At 42.0% G+C, this 18,560-nt stretch overlaps 2 protein-coding genes across 3 annotated transcripts; both read left to right on the top strand.

The window, feature by feature from the left end:
• Positions 1–363: 363 nt before the first annotated feature.
• Positions 364–15,263, top strand: LOC112899332 (DExH-box ATP-dependent RNA helicase DExH7, chloroplastic). 2 transcript variants are annotated; one of them, XM_025967764.1, is made up of 34 exons: positions 364–822; positions 922–1,033; positions 1,280–1,479; positions 1,959–2,058; positions 2,191–2,564; positions 2,669–2,887; positions 3,115–3,226; positions 3,317–3,517; positions 4,050–4,129; positions 4,230–4,352; positions 5,331–5,417; positions 5,714–5,814; positions 6,103–6,160; positions 6,358–6,423; positions 6,518–6,600; positions 6,708–6,891; positions 7,355–7,513; positions 7,602–7,703; positions 7,792–7,944; positions 8,005–8,109; positions 8,497–8,637; positions 9,038–9,127; positions 9,353–9,409; positions 9,531–9,614; positions 10,432–10,530; positions 10,605–10,742; positions 10,886–10,956; positions 11,813–11,882; positions 12,274–12,372; positions 12,839–13,051; positions 13,424–13,516; positions 13,886–14,008; positions 14,278–14,364; positions 14,835–15,263. In XM_025967764.1, exons 1-33 carry the CDS (start codon positions 505–507, stop codon positions 14,356–14,358), a joined length of 4,296 nt encoding a protein of 1,431 aa, XP_025823549.1. In that variant the 5' UTR covers positions 364–504; the 3' UTR covers positions 14,359–14,364; positions 14,835–15,263. The 2 variants fall into 2 exon arrangements, with proteins under 2 accessions (XP_025823549.1, XP_025823550.1); XM_025967765.1 differs by having other exon boundaries at positions 505–822; positions 14,897–15,263.
• A 189-nt stretch (positions 15,264–15,452) lies between these two features.
• LOC112899333 (scarecrow-like protein 23) lies at positions 15,453–18,546 on the top strand. The gene has a single exon (XM_025967766.1). It carries the CDS (start codon positions 16,982–16,984, stop codon positions 18,434–18,436), a length of 1,455 nt encoding a protein of 484 aa, XP_025823551.1. The 5' UTR covers positions 15,453–16,981; the 3' UTR covers positions 18,437–18,546.
• The last annotated feature ends 14 nt before the right edge of the window (positions 18,547–18,560 follow it).

Raw genomic sequence — 18,560 nt, 5'->3', positions numbered from 1 at the left:
CAATCAAGAAACTGAATGCTAGTATTTCCAGGAAATTTGCATGCGACCATGCAACCCATGGTCGCATTAAGAACAAGAAGATGAGGAACGTTGCTACGCAGCTTGATCCGATCAAAATTTCCCCGAGGGGACGATCTGATCAAATTTGCAAAAGGCTTGGGAATTGAGACACGAGTTCCTAAAAGCTCTCAAATTGTGGCTTCAGCATCGTCTCACGTCGAAATGAACGTTGAAAAGTTGAAACGTCGAATTTGCCGGCGTGTCTACGCGAGAACAATTTGCGAAAAAGGCCGGTAGCAAGGCCCAAACCCAATCGCCCACGAAGGTACGGATGCGGGTCCCACAGTCATATCGGCAACAACAGACCGCTTGTCGCCGTCTTCCCAGCTAAGCGCTAAACCCAGCAGCAGGCAGCAGCCCCCCGCGATTCCGGAATTCCGAAAGCCCGCCGTCGCCGGAGACGATCGGGGGCAGCGCCCCCACACTCCGCGCGGCCGAGGCCAAATGGCGCCGAAGAAGAAGCAGCCGGCATCGAAGCAGAAGCAGAAGCCCAAACCCTCCTCCTCCTCGTCGTCGTCCTCCTCATCCGCCGCCGCCGCGGCCCCGCGCCTCCAGATCTCGTCGGAGAACGAGCGCCGCCTCCGCCGCCTGCTCCTCAACTCCTCCGCCTCCGCCGCCCCCTCCCCGGCGCCCACGGACGGCCCCGGGGCCCGCGGGGAGTCGAGGGAGCAGAAGGCGCGGCGGCTGCGTGGCGTGTACGACAAGCTCGCGCTCGAGGGCTTCTCCTCCGCGCAAATCGAGCAGGCGCTCTCCGCTATACCCGTGAGTATCCCCCAGCGCCCCTGGAACCTCACCGTGTGTTGGGACTTCGAATTGGCTGTGAGCTGATGATTTTTGTGCTCTTTTTTTTTTCGGGGGCAGGATTCGGCGACATTTGAGTCGGCGTTGGACTGGCTGTGCTTTAATCTGCCAGGCGACGAGCTTCCCCTTAAGTTCTCCAGCGGTGGCACCAGCACCACCTCCTCTCGCGCAGGTACGAAATTTGAAGGGTTTATGGTTCAGTGCTTCCAGGCGGTGAATACTGAGTAGTACAGCATGTGTAGACATACATTTCTCTGTGCGTGGGCTTGTGTCCTCATCAGTCTGCGTGCGTGCTCTTGAACATGCATTTGTGATGTGTGAGTGTTCTCCTGCATGTGCACACAGAATACACGTTACATTACATCATTGATCATTTGCTAGAATCGTGCGCTGATTGCATTGATGGTGTGTGTTGCAGGAGCTGAAGGTTCTGTTAAAGTACTGTCCACAGCCAAGGAAAATTGGGTGCCACAGAGTCGCGAACCTGAGGATGTGAAGGCTAGCACTGAGCAGTTGGAAATCAGAATTGGTGGGCGGAGAGAGGAGAATGTATCATTGGATGATGGGCGGTCGTCGCAAGCTGCTTGGATTCGGCAATATATGGAGCAACAAGAGGAGGTATTGATGTACGAACAAGTAATTTATCACTTGAGTTGAGTCATCGAGTCTTTGTACTTTTTGAGCATTAGTTGGAGTTTGTTAACCTTATGTTTAATACAGCTTTGACTATTACCTGTAATAGCTCCATTCTAGTTAAATTGGGGAATATAATGGAAGTACTTGTGATGACACGTTATTTATGTTATTTTCTTGTTGTTAATGTAAATGATCATTTTACACATTAGTGGGAAAAATATTAAAACTTGACGGCATCAATGTTGTATCATATGGATTTTTGTATGACATTTTTAACTGATGCTGGGATTTAATGTACACAACATCGGAATACCCTACACATATGAATTCACGACGAATTAAATTATTCGTCTACCAAGTTTTTTCAGATCTTCCTCTATCAAGGCTTTCTGTTCTTCCATTTATTTCTTTTTATGTCTTGTTTTATGGTATAATTTTTTTTGTGGCTGCCATTGATATAGGAGGAGGATGCAAATTCTAATGATTCCTCCACATGGGAAGATCACTGCTTACAAAGTTTTGAAGTTGTTGATGCAAAACCAAGTAGGCGGAAGAGCAAGGGTAACTTAATTATTGTATTATTATATTCATGTTATAACTCATCTACTATCTTAATATCATGGTCGTGATAAGTTTTTGAGATTTTTACGTAGTTCAGACAGATCTATCTTATGATTTCGTCCCACTTTACAGCTGCAAAAAAGAATTCCAAGCATGGAAGCTTGAAGGAAGATACAAGCCATTCTGCACATTCTGTCTCTTCAAATTCTGAAACTGCAAATGTTGAGGCTGGTCAGAATGATTTAGGGGTAGCTGAAAATAATTCTGACAGTCTAGGAAATATTGATGAAGGATCTGATTTGAAAAAGGGAACTCCTAAGGATGCCGTCGAAACTTGCACAATGGAGATAGAAGAAGAGGAGGTAGAGCTTGGTAGCATGTTTTTTGAAGACTCATCTGCTTGGGACGCAGTGGCTCCAGAAATATTGAAACAGCAAAAAATAGAGAAATTATCACATGATGGTTATGGGCATCTTCTTGGGAACATAGATGATATATGGAAGAAGGTCCAAGTGCTTTTCCTTTTTCTTCATATTGATGGAACATGTTTCATGCTTGACTTGTGCTTCTGCTCTGCACTTTTCTAACTGTTCACTTTTTCCAACTACAGGGAGATTCTGGTAAAATGCCAAAAGCTGTTCTACAAAAGTTTTGTCAGAGACTTGGTTGGGAAGCCCCCAGATATAGTAAAATATCTGAGAAAGGTGGTAAATTTGTGTATGCTGTTAACGTGTTGCGGGGTGCTACTGGCCGTGGTAAGAGTCGGAAGGCTGGAGGCTTAACCAAAATTCAGTTACCTGAAATAGATGAAGAATATGGATCTGTTGAGGTCACTTTTCTGTTACTTTGTATGATAACGCTTCTTATAAATATTTTATGTCAGCTAATTATTATTCTGATACATATGTTTATGGTTGTCAACTTGTCATGCTTCGTGATAATAGCTATCATTATACCTGCATGATACAGTGAGATGTCAATTCATAACTACTCACAATAGAATAACCTTATTTGTCCTTATCTAAATTTGCATTATTAAACTGAACTTGTGAACAGGAAGCACAAAGTCGAGTTGCAGCTTTTGCTCTATATCAATTCTTTGCTGACCTTCCCTTACGTCAGCTGCTTACTGAGCCATACTCGTCACTTGTTTTAAGATGGCAAGAAGGTTGAAGCTATTGATTCATATTTTCTTCTTTACTGACTTTTGAATCATAATGGGTCTTTGTGTTACACATTGCATGTTTCCATAAAACAGGTGAATTATTGTCAACATCAAGGGTGCTGGATACTGAAGATAGTCGAAGAGCTGGCTTTGTAGATATGTTATTGAATATGGATGCAGATACATCTCATATCGAAGATTCTTCTGCTGGTGGAATATTTGTAGATTCTGGGGATACTGAAGACAACAAATCTGTACATGAGAAGAGAGAGACTGCCATGATGAGTTGTACGGGTAAGCTGTCAATACAAATCATCAATTCAACTACTTGTTTCTGAAACATATTTCTGAATAATGTCATAAACAATCTTGCTTGTGGATGATTATCATCCCCCCCTCCGACACTTGCTTGGTTGTCACTGATGGCAGACATATTACTTACATTTGGCATATTGAGTAATTGCATTCACCTTCATTTCCTTGTACTTTCTGGGCAGTGTGCACCATCAAGGTTGCTATCATATGGAATTTCTTTCCTTGCCACTTTTTAGGATGAATCATATGGAACAGTGTCTTATCTATTAACATGCACGACATAAGCTTTGATTCCCTACCACATATACATTCCTTGAGTTAATATTTTTTCTCTTCTAAACGAAATGGTCCATAAATCAAAACTATACTTCATTATTGTATCTCTATTTCTTCTATCTGCTACCCTTATAATTAAAATGGTCAAATGTGAAAGCTATAATCTCATTATTGCAGTTCTAATTCTTCTATCTGCTAATAATTAAAGTGTGATTTGTTGTTCTTCCACAATCAGGAGTGAAATCCCCAGAGCATGCAGAGAGTGCAATTTTGAAAAAGCAGTTGGAAGAAAAAAGGAAGCTACCAAATTACTTGGTATGCAATGAACATGCAATCTAATAATAGTATTTTTCGGAGTTACGTGCTGTTTCTTTGTCTTGTTAATGATGAATTCTTGTGTTTACATGGAATTTAGAAAATGCTGGAAGCGAGAGCTTCTCTACCAATAGCTAAACAGAAGCAACATTTCCTACAATTGCTGAAAGAGAACGATGTAATTGTTGTTAGTGGAGAAACTGGATGTGGGAAAACAACTCAGGTACCTGTGCTTCCTTTTCATTCAAATTCTTTTACATATCAAATATCAATTATGTTCTGTGCCAATAGTTCCGAGTGGAAGACAACATTTCATGCATCATATCATACAACCATTCGCTCCCTTTGTAGATGAGTCTGTTATGTCAATAATTCGTTACAGTCTCATTTGTCTCCTTTTTCTTCTCAAACACGCAGGAGAGTAGTGTGTCATTTTACTAAGAAAGATAACCCAGCTGTCCTAAACTACTCACACATCACACACACCCACATCCCTTGATACATAAATACATGCACCACTGAAATAAAAGGAACGGCCCAAACAAATGCAGCAGTAAGGCCCAAACAAATGCCCTGGTAGCTGTGTAAATGGGCAAAGCTCTGTTTAATTTTAGTTCTCTCAAAAGTTTCTTAATATTTGCTAACAACATGACGCAGCAGCTAGTGTAGCAGTAACGCTCTTGCCAGTCCTGGGCAACGTCCTCTGGTCCTGGGTTCAATTCTCACATAACAATTCAATATTCCTTCAAAGTTACAGCAACCACATTGCAGGTGCCCACTTAAAATGGTAAAGTTTGCAATACACGGTGGGAGTGAGCCCGGCCTTCATACTGTTCTTTGCAAGTGCACATTGTACAAACCAGGCTAGTGAATTTCTGTATCAAAGTTAGGATCAACAAAAACTGAATCGGCAAGGCTGGTAACCGGGCTCAAGCCCTTAACAGTGGCCAGCGATATTTTTCTGGAAATAGTAGTATCAACAATGTTAATTAACTAATCTTATTATTAATCTCCCTTTCTCAGTAAACGATTTTTATATTTTGTTTCATGATATGTACAGCAGTGTTTCTTGATACGATGTTTATATTTGTATATACGCTCTTCTCAATACTTTGTACTGAATATGATGCAACTTGAACTTGTGTAGGCTAATTATAAATTTCCAGAATTATGAATTCGTGAATATTTTTCATATTTGCAGGTGCCACAGTTTATTTTGGATGACATGATTGATTCTGAACGTGGAGGTTATTGCAATATAATTTGCACGCAACCCCGTAGGATAGCGGTAAGATCAAGATGCAGATCTTTATCTTTTCTTCGAGGACAGCATCATAACATTAGCAGTGGTATTATGCAAAAGTTGCATGCCTTATTCATGAAATCACTTGCAAGGCTATATATTAATTGAATCTCCCATCACAACTGATTTGCATTATCAGGAGATCATTTGTTGTGGTGATCGCTCTTTTCATATTTGCTAAAGCTCCAAACTTTACTTTACATAATCACAAACTACCTATACCTTTAATTTATCAAACAGATATAATCGAACGTAACTTGGATTAGTCTACATATGTATAGGCCATTTCTGTTGCGGAGAGAGTGTCTGATGAAAGGTGCGAATCTTCACCTGGATTGAATGATTCACTGGTCGGATACCAAGTTCGTCTTGACAGCGCACGGTGCGTTTCTTTCTCATGCACATGCTCAATGTGCACAGTGCTTACAATTTGGCACATGATTCCTGAAGGTTTATTAGTATAACTTGTAATTTGTACATAATATGTCTGATGTTTTCTCTTGGGTAGAAAATCCTTTCTTATGTGTTAACCCTCCCTCTTTCTCCCCTTGTACTTTTCCTTCCTTCCTTTTTTACCTCTTTGTTTTCCTTTCCCTTGGGCTCTGTACCATTTAGTTTTATATATATATACCACATGTCTTTCAAAAATATAATGCTTTTTTTGTTTTAGGAATGAGAGGACAAAACTTTTGTTCTGCACTACTGGTATCCTTCTCAGGAAATTATCTGTGAGTAGTGTCCTCATATGCATAATAATTATTGTTTCATGCATTTTTCTTAATCAAAGATGATATCTGTTTTTTCATTTGGTCTGGTCTAGTTAAACTTGAAGCTGCCTTTCAGCTAATAAAAGGAGGAATCTAATTTTGTATCATGTCCTGATGGTTGCTAAAATATAATCTGTTATCCATGCTATATATTTCAGGGAAACAGAGACTTAAGTGATGTTACTCATGTTGTCGTAGACGAAGTACATGAACGTACTATTTTGGTATATACTCATGTGTTTTATCCTTTTTCATGTTACAAAATGTCGTGTGTGTTCATATGCTAATGAGGTAAACAATCTTTATTTTCCCCTTCAGAGTGACTTCTTGCTTATTGTTCTTAAGAACCTTGTTGAGAAACGCTCCAATGAACAAGGAAGGAAGTTGAAAGTGATTCTCATGTAAAATCCATCCCCTTTACTTCTTTTAATTTTTGCATTCTCTTTCTTACTGTTTGCATTTGTTGTCTTGCTAATCTTGTTTTTATTCTAATGTTCTTTATACTCAGGTCTGCGACGGTAGATTCAAGCCTATTTGCACGATATTTTGGAGAATGCCCTGTGATTAATGTTGAAGGAAGAACACATCCGGTGTCAACTCACTTTCTTGAGGATGTTTATGAGAAGATGGAGTACTGTCTTGAATTGGATTCTCCTGCATCAGGAGCATACTTCGCACAACATGGGGAAAAGGTTTTGTATTCCGAATTCTCACACCTGATAGTGTGCACATTCTTCATCTGTTGGAGCCATGACTATTACTGTTTATTTTGTATGGCTAGAACCTGTATATATTTCTGTTGCTCATTGTATTTGTAGATATAGGGTTGTTCTGTTAGTCTTCTGTGTCCGTTACAACAGTATGGAAAATCTTGTTGGTCATGCAACTTCTTTTGCAATAATGTATAACACAGTTTACCAGCCCAACATGAACCAAGTATTTGATGTGTTGCCTGTAATAAAGCTGGGAATTCCCTGTTTGGTACTTATAGGACTACTTTATGGGTAAGAGTATGGTATGTGTTTCCGCAACTGTATGTTCTGTCACTGCCCATGAGATCCTCAGGGCTAACCAATTGAAATCCATTATACTTGGTGTGTGTGTTTTACCATTAGTGCTATACTTACATTTATTGTTTTTTTGACTCTTTTCCAGTGGAAGCATTCTAGCAGCTCAGTGAATAACCGACGAGGCAAAAAGAACCTTGTCTTATCCTCATGGGGAGATGAGTCAACTCTTTCTGAAGGCTATGTTAACCCTCATTATGTTTCTGATTACTATAAGTCATACAGTGAGAGAACCAACCAAAATCTAGTGAGTTTCTTTATCTGAACCATACTTTGCACCCTTCTGTTTTTAAAATATTTTGGTTCCGACTGAATATTTTCTGTTGATAACACAGAAACGGTTGAATGAAGATGTGATTGATTTTGATCTGTTGGAAGACTTGATATGCTATATTGATGAGAACTGCCCTCCTGGCGCTCTTCTAGTTTTTCTTCCTGTAAGGGATTTACATCAGCTAAATGCTTTGTTTGCTAATATGTATCTTACATTAAAGGGCATATCCTTTCCCACCATTAATGCTGCAGGGAGTTGCAGAGATTGACATGTTGATTGATAGATTATCTGCTTCAGTTAGATTTGGAGGGGCATCATCTGATTGGATCCTTCCTTTACATTCACTACTTGGACCCTCTGATCAAAGAAAAGTGTTCCAGTCTCCACCAGATAACTTCCGCAAGGTGATTACGCCCACTCCTGTCCTCACAGATATACTGTGTACTTACTACATGATGTTGCAGGTTATTGTTGCCACAGACATAGCAGAGACCAGCATTACAATTGATGATGTAATATATGTAGTTGATACTGGAAAGCACAAGCAGAACCGTTTTAACCCACGGAAGGTCAGATTTCTCTTATTTTCACCTGTAAACATGGAAAAAGTAGAAGATTATCTGTTATAAATGAGTTTGAAGAAATGTTGTAAATGAACACTTGGGCTAGTGCTTGACATCTTGGCGCTAATACTGGAATCAATGCCAGATTGTGTTCATCTCATGGTTTGCTTGCACACTTAGACTTTTAAATTCATTAGCCAACGAGTCCTAAAGCAAAACTCAAATGGTGCTCAATATGGCTGTTTGGTTAGCCGACAGTTCTAGTGTTTGTGCATGAGCTCTCTTTACTTCATTATGTGTCACTGTTGACAGAAAGAAATTCCTATGAAACAGTATAATCTTAGAAGGTGGAACAAAAATATTTAAAAATTCTTTTATCTTGTATGTTTGCAGAAAATGTCAAGCATAGTAGAAGATTGGATTTCTCGTGCAAATGCAAAGCAGAGACGCGGAAGGGCTGGTCGTGTGAAGCCTGGTTTATGTTTCTGTTTGTATACCAGGCATCGGTTTGAAAACATTATGCGTCCATTTCAGGTTATCACTGGCCCTAGTTATGTTTTTCTAATGGTTTCCTGGTCTGCCTCTCATATAAGCCAGTTATCTCTCCTGGTGTCTTTACCTTTTCGTTATTCCCTATATGGTGACCATTCTTTCTGATAGGCTTTCCCTGTTCCCTGTTTGCTACCTCATCCTTCTAATCCGTCTCCAATATATCAATCAATTCTAGGGTAGTTATATTAATTAATTGCAAACCCACATCCTGCACAGAAGCGAGGAGGCTGTATTGTTCATTTGTAATATGTAGAAAAGATGTTTCTTTGACACAAATGAGTTATGTTTTATGTTGTTGTTAATACCATTGCCAAAGGCTATCAAAAGTTTCCTAAATAGCACATGCAGTCTTTGGGAATTTATATTCAGTCTATGCTTGAAGGTGCCTGAGATGTTACGGATGCCTTTGACTGAGCTGTGCCTGCAAATAAAATCACTTCATCTCGGAGACATCAAATCCTTCCTGCTAAAGGTACATTTCCCTCTGTTTTTCGCAATCACTCTTTCTTTCGATTTCATCACATTCTATGCAGTATCTGCAAGTTTTATGAAACTTCTGCCCAAGAGGTTGAGTTTCTGTACACCTTTTTATAGAGTTGTCGCGACTTACTTAGTAATAAGCTATATTTGTATTAGTTCTGCTGTTGTGCTTATCGTTGTTAGTGATATGCTCACATTTTATCATGTCTTGTTCCAGGCAGTAGAACCCCCTAATGAAGAAGCTATTTCCTCTGCAGTTGACTTGTTATACAAGGTTCTATTCTTTCTGTTTATTAACCATGTATACATTGTAGTAAGTGAAAGTATGCATAGCAATCTTGGCATTCCTTTCTGTAGTTCTCAACTAAACACTATGCTGCCATTGCTTTATCTAGGTTGGAGCATTTGAAGGACATGAAGAGTTGTCCCCTCTTGGGTATCATCTAGCAAAACTGCCTGTTGATGTTTTGATCGGAAAGGTGTGGCTAATTGACATGAATAGTTCCAGCAAAGTAACTTGATTGTGCTGTTTACAATGTGGAGTTTCTCATTAATACTTCAGTAACGCTTAATAGCAGACTTTTGTCACATGATCCAACACAAAGTACATTCTATTCTCTGTTGTCCATCTTGCATTGAAACTTTGCCCCTTGAAATTTCAGTAAACTAATTCTTTAATTTTTGTTACACATCTTGAGAATGTTCCGAGCATATTGCCTTATTTTCTTCCTTTTCTGTACAAGAGTTCACATTAGGCTGTCAAAGAGTCGAGCTTGAGCCAAGCTTGAGTAAGCCGATGTCGGAGTTCGAGCTTGTCTCTAGTGAGCTAACTAACAGAACAATACGTGAACCTTTCACCATTAGGCATTACATATGATAACATAAACTTGAGGTCGGCTTGAGTAAGCTTGAACCTAAGCAAACTGTTTAAGCTCAACAATTTGCTTTGATGAAGGCTCATGGCCTGCTTACTTACAATAGAGCCATGCTAAAGTCTCTTGTCGAGCTTGAACTCTTCTGAGAGTCCTATTCACTTTGATTTGTGTAGGCCATGCCTCTTTGCACATCTATACCATTATAGGAAATTATCATGCATTATTTTTCATATCTGTTGGCCTCTTGTGCATTTCTGTATGTAATCTGCAGTAACTTCCGGGTTCTTAAAAATCAATAGATGCAGTTAACTTTAGTATTTAGTTTTTCTGCTTTATACATCTTGTTATGAATTTATAGTTCTGATGGATCCTTTTTTTTCGCATGCTGATGATCTGATTCATTTTTCATATGCGACTGCAGATGATGCTTTATGGTGCTATCTTTGGTTGTTTATCACCAATTCTTTCTGTTGCTGCTTTTCTGAGTTATAAATCCCCATTTATCTCTCCGAAAGATGAGGTATTATGTGACTGCAATGATGAACAATTTACGTGACCTAGATGCTGAATTTCATGACTCTTTTTTTATTACAGAAGCAAAATGTAGAGAAAGCAAAAGCTACACTGTTGAATGAGAACCTTGATGGGTCTACTTCTGCAACAGATAATAAACAATCAGACCACCTGTTAATGGTAATTGCGTACGACAAATGGTCTAGATTACTGCTACAGGTTGTAAACTACTTCCTTCTCCTTCTAGAATACACTTTTTCTGTTGTGTGTCAGCTTTTAATGTGTATTTAGGATCATGTTACTTTATCATAAATTTTACTGTGTGGTTGGAGGATTTCTAATAAGCTGGTTTTGAATTGCAGCATGGAGCTAAATCTGCTCGTCAGTTTTGCCATTCGTTTTACTTGAATAGTACGGTGATGCACATGATCAGGTTCGTTTCATCAGAAGCTAAAATCATGTTTATGCAGAACCTGATGCAAAAAGCAGATATTCTAAGGCTTTTTTGGTCGTTTGCTTATCAAACTAGTGGGGCTGTTCTCAGTCTTCAAATGTGAGATTGGGGTGCTATTATATTTCAAATGGAGGAACTAGTTCTATAATTCTATTGCCTGTTTTCTAAAACAAAATTTTCTCCTTAAACCTTACCCAACGGGGAAACAAATACTCCAATCCAATCCAATGAAGGTAGTAGATATATGAAGATGCTCAGCAGCTCTTTTTAATATCAGTTCTCATTAAATATGGAAACTGCATTTTTGTTTGTGGAGAATATTTAATTACATATTTAATTGAAATCCATTTGTCTGTTTTTTTTCGCTGTCATTATCTATGCACTTTATGTATGCCATATGTGGTTATGGTGCACAACACCTGCAGTTTAGCGGGTAACATTGTGAACCAGGTGTTGATAAGCATAGGTTCCTAAATCATAAGTATACTCCTGAGGGATCATTGTAATTGTTTGCTTTCAAATCTCATAGGTGGACATGGAAAACCCAATTATTGGTTAGGAATGTTGCAGCTCCCTTGTATTAATTATGGAAATGCGACATTTTGAGTTGCTACTGATTATGAGGAAGAAACTGTTAGTTTTTTGTTTGTTATGTTGTTTTCCTTACTTACAGATCTCTTATATTGCATAATGAAGTCAATTCAGAAGCTCCTTTTTGGCTATCATTAATCAGAAAGTGTGTTCAAGCTTACCATTAAAATGTAGAAGTTACTAAGATTCTCATGTGATATGTTTATCCACTACAAGTATTTAATCAGGTAGATTTTCTTTGCAGGGACATGCGTCTTCAGTTTGGCACATTGTTAGCTGATATTGGACTTATTGATCTTCCTAAAGATAGTATGGTATGTTTATATCATAGAGTTGGTTTGTATTTTCAATGGGATGTTTGGGTTGAGAACAAGTCTGTTCTCTCTCCCTTTCTCTCTTCCTCAGACTGAAAACATTGAACATTTAATTAATAGAATAGAAACAAACTTTAGTAGACTGCAATCCATGTACTTAACTTACAAAGTTGATCATGAGTCGCTTATGCTTTAAATTCAGTTCAACCTAAGTCTTACTAAAAAACTGGCAAGTTCATAAGCAATGATATGCTAACGTAGTTTGGTTCAGTTCAATCCAATAAATATCACATACCTCTTTGTCAATGCTACTGTAAATACATTTTCTCTAATCTGAATGGAAAGACATCAAAGTCAATCTTCAACTATGAATTGGTATTTCTATTTCCAGAGGCCTAAGGAGGGGAGTAGGAAAAGTAATCTTGAGATCTGGTTTTCTAATATGTCGCTTCCATTCAACACGTATGCTCGCTGCACCTCAGTTATTAAGGTAATAGCATGATTTCTGGCCCTTGTATACTGATACTAGTCATTTCCCTTTGTTTACTTTCAAAAGGAAGAACGGCACATGATTAATTTGGAGAATATTGATTCCGGTTGCGATATTGCAGTGTTGTTGGTCAAATGACTGTATCTTCATGTATATGGTTCAAAAATTGATCAGATCTAGTGTACCAAACTGAAATGAATGCAGTGTAAATTGAAAGCTTACTTACATTAGATAGGAATAAATTTACTGCATGACTTTTGTTCTTGTTTTTGGTTTGAATGAGCCTGGAATGCTTTTCAACTGTCAGCAACTTTTGGACATGTACCAAAAGTATGTTTAACTGTGTCTATGGAATGATCTTGTACCGCTGCTTGTTGTAAGTATAATGCTATCATTATGCTTGGTAGATAGATATGATGTCAACACATTGTACGAAAAATGCTTACATGACATTTGTGTTGTGCAGTCGGTCATATGTGCAGGTCTATACCCTAATGTTGCAGCATCTTTGGAGGGTGTTGATCCTGGAGCTCTAGGTGGAAGAAAGCCATCTGATATTCTGTTCAGTAAGGACCGTCCTAGATGGTATGATGGAAGGCGAGAAGTCCATATACATCCATCATCTGTGAACCACAGCTTGAAAGTTGTTCAATATCCATTTTTGGTGTTTCTTGAAAAGGTATATGCTTGTTTTTCTGACGTAAAAGGGATCATTACCGTCTTATTCCATAGAGAAGTTTGTTATGCATTTGGTATGCTTCTATTTATATGGCTTTTGTGGAAACTGTTATCAATGGCAAACAGTCTAGACTCTAGATATTACCTTTGCTTTCAGATTATGCATAAGAGTGGGTCTTGTATACCTGATCCTTAGAAAATTTGCATATCCAAATTTATTTTGCTGAGAGTTAAGTACTGTCCAATTTGAGTATATTGTTGTACCAAGGATTATGGATTTATGATCACCACACCAACCAAAATGAACTCGAATTATCAATTTCTGATGTTGACTATTCATTCTAATATTCTATCTCTGTTTCTTATTTTTCAGGTTGAGACAACAAAGGTGTTTTTACGTGATACTAGCGTCATTTCTCCCTACTCACTCCTTCTGTTTGGTGGTTCCATGGTGATCCAACATCAGGTACTTTGACTCTCATCGATCACTAGACATACTGGAACGTCATCATCCTCGTTTTATCTCTACTGGAGGCACTTGGATCTTAATTTTCTGATTCTTTTGGAAAGATTTTGTCCATGTGACTTTTCCGGGTTGTTGTATGTTGGCACTTTTCATGTATTGTCCATATTCTATGCGAAAATTGGAAATGGGCACCACATTAGGAAGAGGTATTTTGGTTTGACCCAGGTCTATATGGTCATGTGGAATTGTGGATCAGATAGAAACTTTTTTTTTTCTTTTTGGAGAGGTCCTAGAAAGCTCGTATGTATGGTCATATAATATATGGTATCTGAATTCTCAGAAGGGGAAACTGATAGTCCCTGTTTCCAGACAGGAGTGGTTGTTATAGATGGATGGTTGAGGCTGTCTGCTGCTGCACAGACTGCTGTTTTATTCAAGCAACTCCGAATAACACTTGATGCTGTTCTGAAAGAACTGACAAGAAAGCCAGAGGTATGGTGTGTCTTCCTGTTGTTGAACATGTGAAAGGGGAAACATGGGCAGCTGATGTAATGGAAATGTTATGCTGCTGTAGCATCTCTGGACCATCTCTTTATACAGTTGCTTAATATCTATTAACTGTATATGTAAGAATGTATAACTTTCTTTGAATAATAGACAGCTTCGCGAAATGTAAAGACATTTTCTTTGTACACAGAACATCTTAGCCCTCACGCTGCAAATCCCTTTTCTAATTAGCTGATTTTATTTTCTTGTTTCAGATGGCAACATTTGTTGACAATGAAGTAGTCAGGTCCATCATTCATTTACTGTTAGAAGAAGACAAAGCCCAATTAGCATGAGTCATGGTAATCCTATTGATCTTTAATTTTCTTGGAACTATATCGAAAGTAGGATCATGCAGATGGAATAATCATAACCTTTTTGAATATGGATCATTAGGATTTTCATGGAAAATGTTTCCTTCAAGTTTTGAAGGATTATATGGTTACATTGAACACTTGATTATATATAGAAAAAGTTAGATCTGATGACATCCATTTAACAATAGGAAGTAGTACAGCAATTCTCATGATTAACATTTTGATTGATCAAATATAGCATGATTAACATTTTAATTGATTGTATGTTATTATTCCTCCAATGTTCCAGTAATTTTAGTTTCAATGGCTTTTTTCTGTGATTAATTTTAGTTTCAATGGCTATTTTCTGTGATTCTACATTAGGTCATCGAATTATTATGTAGATAAAGGTTGCACCCTCAGATCATTACAGAGTTTGCGAGTTTGGTCATTTTGATATTTTGGGTTCTGTGTAGGCATCAATTTTGATTCTTGCCGTGCACGTCTGGGCTTATATCTGCAAGCACTCTTACTGCAGTGTGGGTGATTTCAATGTGGAAGCTGCAAAGCGGAAAAGAGGTTTGCAATATATTGACGTGTATGCTTGATTTTTATGTGCAAGAACTTTGCCTGGATCTAGTGCACCCTTATCCCATTTGGGGAACTTAATGCATCAAAATACGGAGCAGTAAAATCCCACAAAAGTGTGCATTAGTCAAATCTTACATTTGTCGACCAGAAAAGAAAATGAAAAACCATACATGTACAGAACTACAAGCGGATAGCATAGTTGGTGATGAAAGTTGTATTAGTATTTGGAAGCGTAGAGTTGCACCTTCTGCAATTCACGAAGTAGTGATCCATCCTGGATGACAGTTGCAATTGAAATTGGGATTGCAAACGTACATCTTGTACAAAGTTCTCTCCGTTCCGAAGCACTGTTATTTCGCAAGAATTTTCTGTCCTAGTTACACTCTTTTCGAGTTTCCAGAACCCCACAAAGTTGACTGCTATGATGTAGCGCGCGATAGGGTACTGCTCGATAGGCTCTGAATGGATGTTACTTGCATTCTAGAACTATTGACTAATATAGAATGGAACCGCGCAGAGGGCAGTGAACAGGACGACATGACCAACCGAGGATTTGTATGGTGCGCGACAGTCTTACGTTGGGAGCTTGCACTTTGCGAAGTTTCCGAGACGAGCATGGTGCTCAATTATGCTACCACATCGTGGACTACTGCTGTAGAGAAGTACAAATGTTTTATGCCTGCCAAGTTCTATTGTTTCTTCAACCACGGGCTCTTGACACTTTCAGAAGTCAAACTCGTACCGGTGGGATGAACCAACCATTCCTTTTCTTGACCTTTCCCTTTGCCTTGCCTACCCTTTGTGCTTTGGTCGTCATGTCTTACCATACAATCTGCACCTCCTACTGGACGACAGTCACCAGGGATTCACGTCAGGAAAACACCTACTCCCGCTCTCCCAGCGAAGTAGCCAAAGGTGAGGAAACCCCAAAGATCTAAAGCAAGGCTAGCAGCTCTACGCGATTTCATTTTCTGAAACTCTAGAGAGAGAACAACAGAATGATCCAATCCGACTGTCGCATATCTGCAGGACCATTGTTTCTAGAACGGAGGACAGTGACCGGTGGACCTCATCGATGGTTGATAGCCTGTCTGATAGACTCGAGTGTCACCGTCTCTCAGATGCCCTTTCTGCTCCTTTTGCCGGTCATGTATGCTCCACACACCCTTTGGCCAAAGCGGGTGGTCCACTCGCCTTCCCTTCGTCGCATCTTCTTGCCGGCTCCTTTTCCGCTTCCCTTCCAACCACCCCTTTCCACGATTTTTACCGGTTCCATGTCCAGACACAAGGTCAGGTCCACAGAACGTAGGCTCCATGGGCCTTGACGTATACGATGATGCCTCCTGAAGTCCTGAGTCCAAAATCTTGTGCTAACTTAAAGTAGAGAATCTACTAGCGTCCCAAAACCGAATTATAAACCGTAAAAAAATTGTACACATCGAGGTTTCTCATAGCTACTATTATCATAAGCCAAGTGGTCGGTGTAGAAGCACACCTTTCAGCACGAAAAAGATGCCATCTGAAGCACACATACGACATACTACACCCACATCGTACAATTAAACTGGTCTCTATTCTCCATTAGTCCCACATTGTTAGCACTATCTTTGAACAATGTTTCCGAGTAAGGCCAGGGAGCCGTGGCCTGGTGCCGGGCAGACGGGACAGGAGGATCCACCCGAGCACAGAGCAAAAAGGCAGCCAGCGAACGCTCCGGGCATATCCTATCCTTGGAACCCAAGGCCGCGTCGCCGGGGAGCAAGAAGCCAAAACGAACCGGGCAGCATATCGGAGCATTTCTTGCGTCCAAAGCTACACCCTATTCCCCTCCTCCTCCTGCCTAGATCTCCTGGATTCCTCCCCTGGCGGCTTATATATAGCCTCCGCCGTGGCCGAGACCGTCCCTTCTTCCTCCCCTCCGGTCCCCCTCCTCTGGTGCCGCCATCGCCGTCGTGTGCGTTGTGGGTTCCTTAGAATTCTTGGAGAGGCCAAGAGCTGAGGTCTGTTGGGCCGTGGAAGCTGGAAGGCGTGCATGAACCTGACGTTGAGTCTAGCCGTCAATGGCGGCACCGGCACCGGCACGGGCAAGAAGCGCAAGGTGCGGGACGGTGTTGTCGACGACGTGGTGGGCGATGGTGGTGACCGTGGCAGGGTGGTGAGGCTTCTCCAGGCGAGGGAGCGGATGGTGGCGAGGCTGGAGTCGGACGATCAGAGAGTAGCGCCCGATGATGCTGCTGGCGGCGGTGGCGGCCTGCGGCTGATGCATTTGCTCCTCTCGTCGGTGGCGGCTGGGGAGGCCGGCGACGTGCGGGCGGCCACCGCGGCGCTGCACGAGGTCTACCGGCTTGCGTCCTTCGGCGGCGGCGATCCCGCCCCGCGTGTCGCCGCCTACTTCGCGGACGCGATGGCGCCGAGGCTGCGGCTCCGTCCGCCCGCGGAGGCCTCGTCGGCGCCGGCGCGCGGGGAGCAGTTCCTGGCGTACACCATGTTCTACCGGGCGTCCCCGCTCTACCAGTTCGCGCACTTCACGGCGAACCAGGCGATCGTGGAGGCGTTCGAGGGCGGCGGCCGCCGGAGCCTCCACGTCGTCGACTTCGACGTGTCGTACGGGTTCCAGTGGCCCTCTCTCATCCAGTCTCTCTCGGACGCCGCCGACGCCGCGAGCACAAGCGGCTCGCAAGACGGCGACCGCAGGGAACGACCGGTGTCCCTGCGGATCACCGGCCTCGGGACGAGCGCCGACGAGCTGCGGCAAACCGAGGCGCGGCTCACGCGCTTCGCGAGCGGCTGCCCCAACGTTCGGTTCGAGTTCGAGGGCATCGTGACGAACGAGCAAAACAGCGGCCGCCATGAACGCATCAAGAACGACGACGACGCGACGGTGGTCGTCAACCTGGCGTTCCCGGCAGCGCAGAGCTCGAGGGCGAGCGCAAGAGAAGCTTGCAGCGCGCTGGCTCTCATCCGCTCCCTGAACCCTTCCCTGGTGTTCTTGGTCGAGAGAGGCGGAGGCGGCAATGCCACGTCGAGGGGACGCTCGAGCTTGCTTCCGCCGTTCACGGCCAGCCTCCGGTACTTCGCCGCGGTGTTCGACTCGCTGCACGAGTCCCTGCCGGCCGACAGCGCCGAGAGGCTCGCCATCGAGAGGAACTACCTCGGCACGGAGATCCGCAACGCCGTGGCCTCTCTAGACCGCAGCCATGGCGGCGACGATCGCACGGCGGCGGAGCCTTGCAGCAGCAGCGCCAGCTGGAAGGAGATGATGGAGAGCGCGGGGTTCGAGGCCGTGCCGCTGAGCTCGAGAACGGTGAGCCAGGCGAAGCTGCTGCTGAAGATGAAGAGCGGGTGCGGCGGCGGCGGGGGGTTCCGGGTCGTCGTCGAGGGCGACGGCGGCAGGGCGATGTCGCTCGGGTGGCGGGACAGCGCGCTGATCACGACGACGGCGTGGCGGCGCCGCCGGCGCCGATCGATCAGCAAGACATCCAGCTAGTGCATGCAGTGTGAAGCCGAAGACCTCAGTTCATCGACCCGATGGATAAAGTATACTTCTTCTTGGTTTGTTCAATTGGTTCGTTATCGAGAGAGAAGGGTTGGCTGTTAGTTTCTCTTGTGCT

This window comes from Panicum hallii, chromosome 7 (genome assembly GCF_002211085.1).
Source record: "Panicum hallii strain FIL2 chromosome 7, PHallii_v3.1, whole genome shotgun sequence".
In the NCBI taxonomy this organism is placed as follows: Eukaryota; Viridiplantae; Streptophyta; class Magnoliopsida; order Poales; family Poaceae; genus Panicum; species Panicum hallii.
The sequence above is the reverse complement of the archived record's forward strand: the minus strand, read 5'-3'. Positions and strand labels throughout refer to the sequence as shown.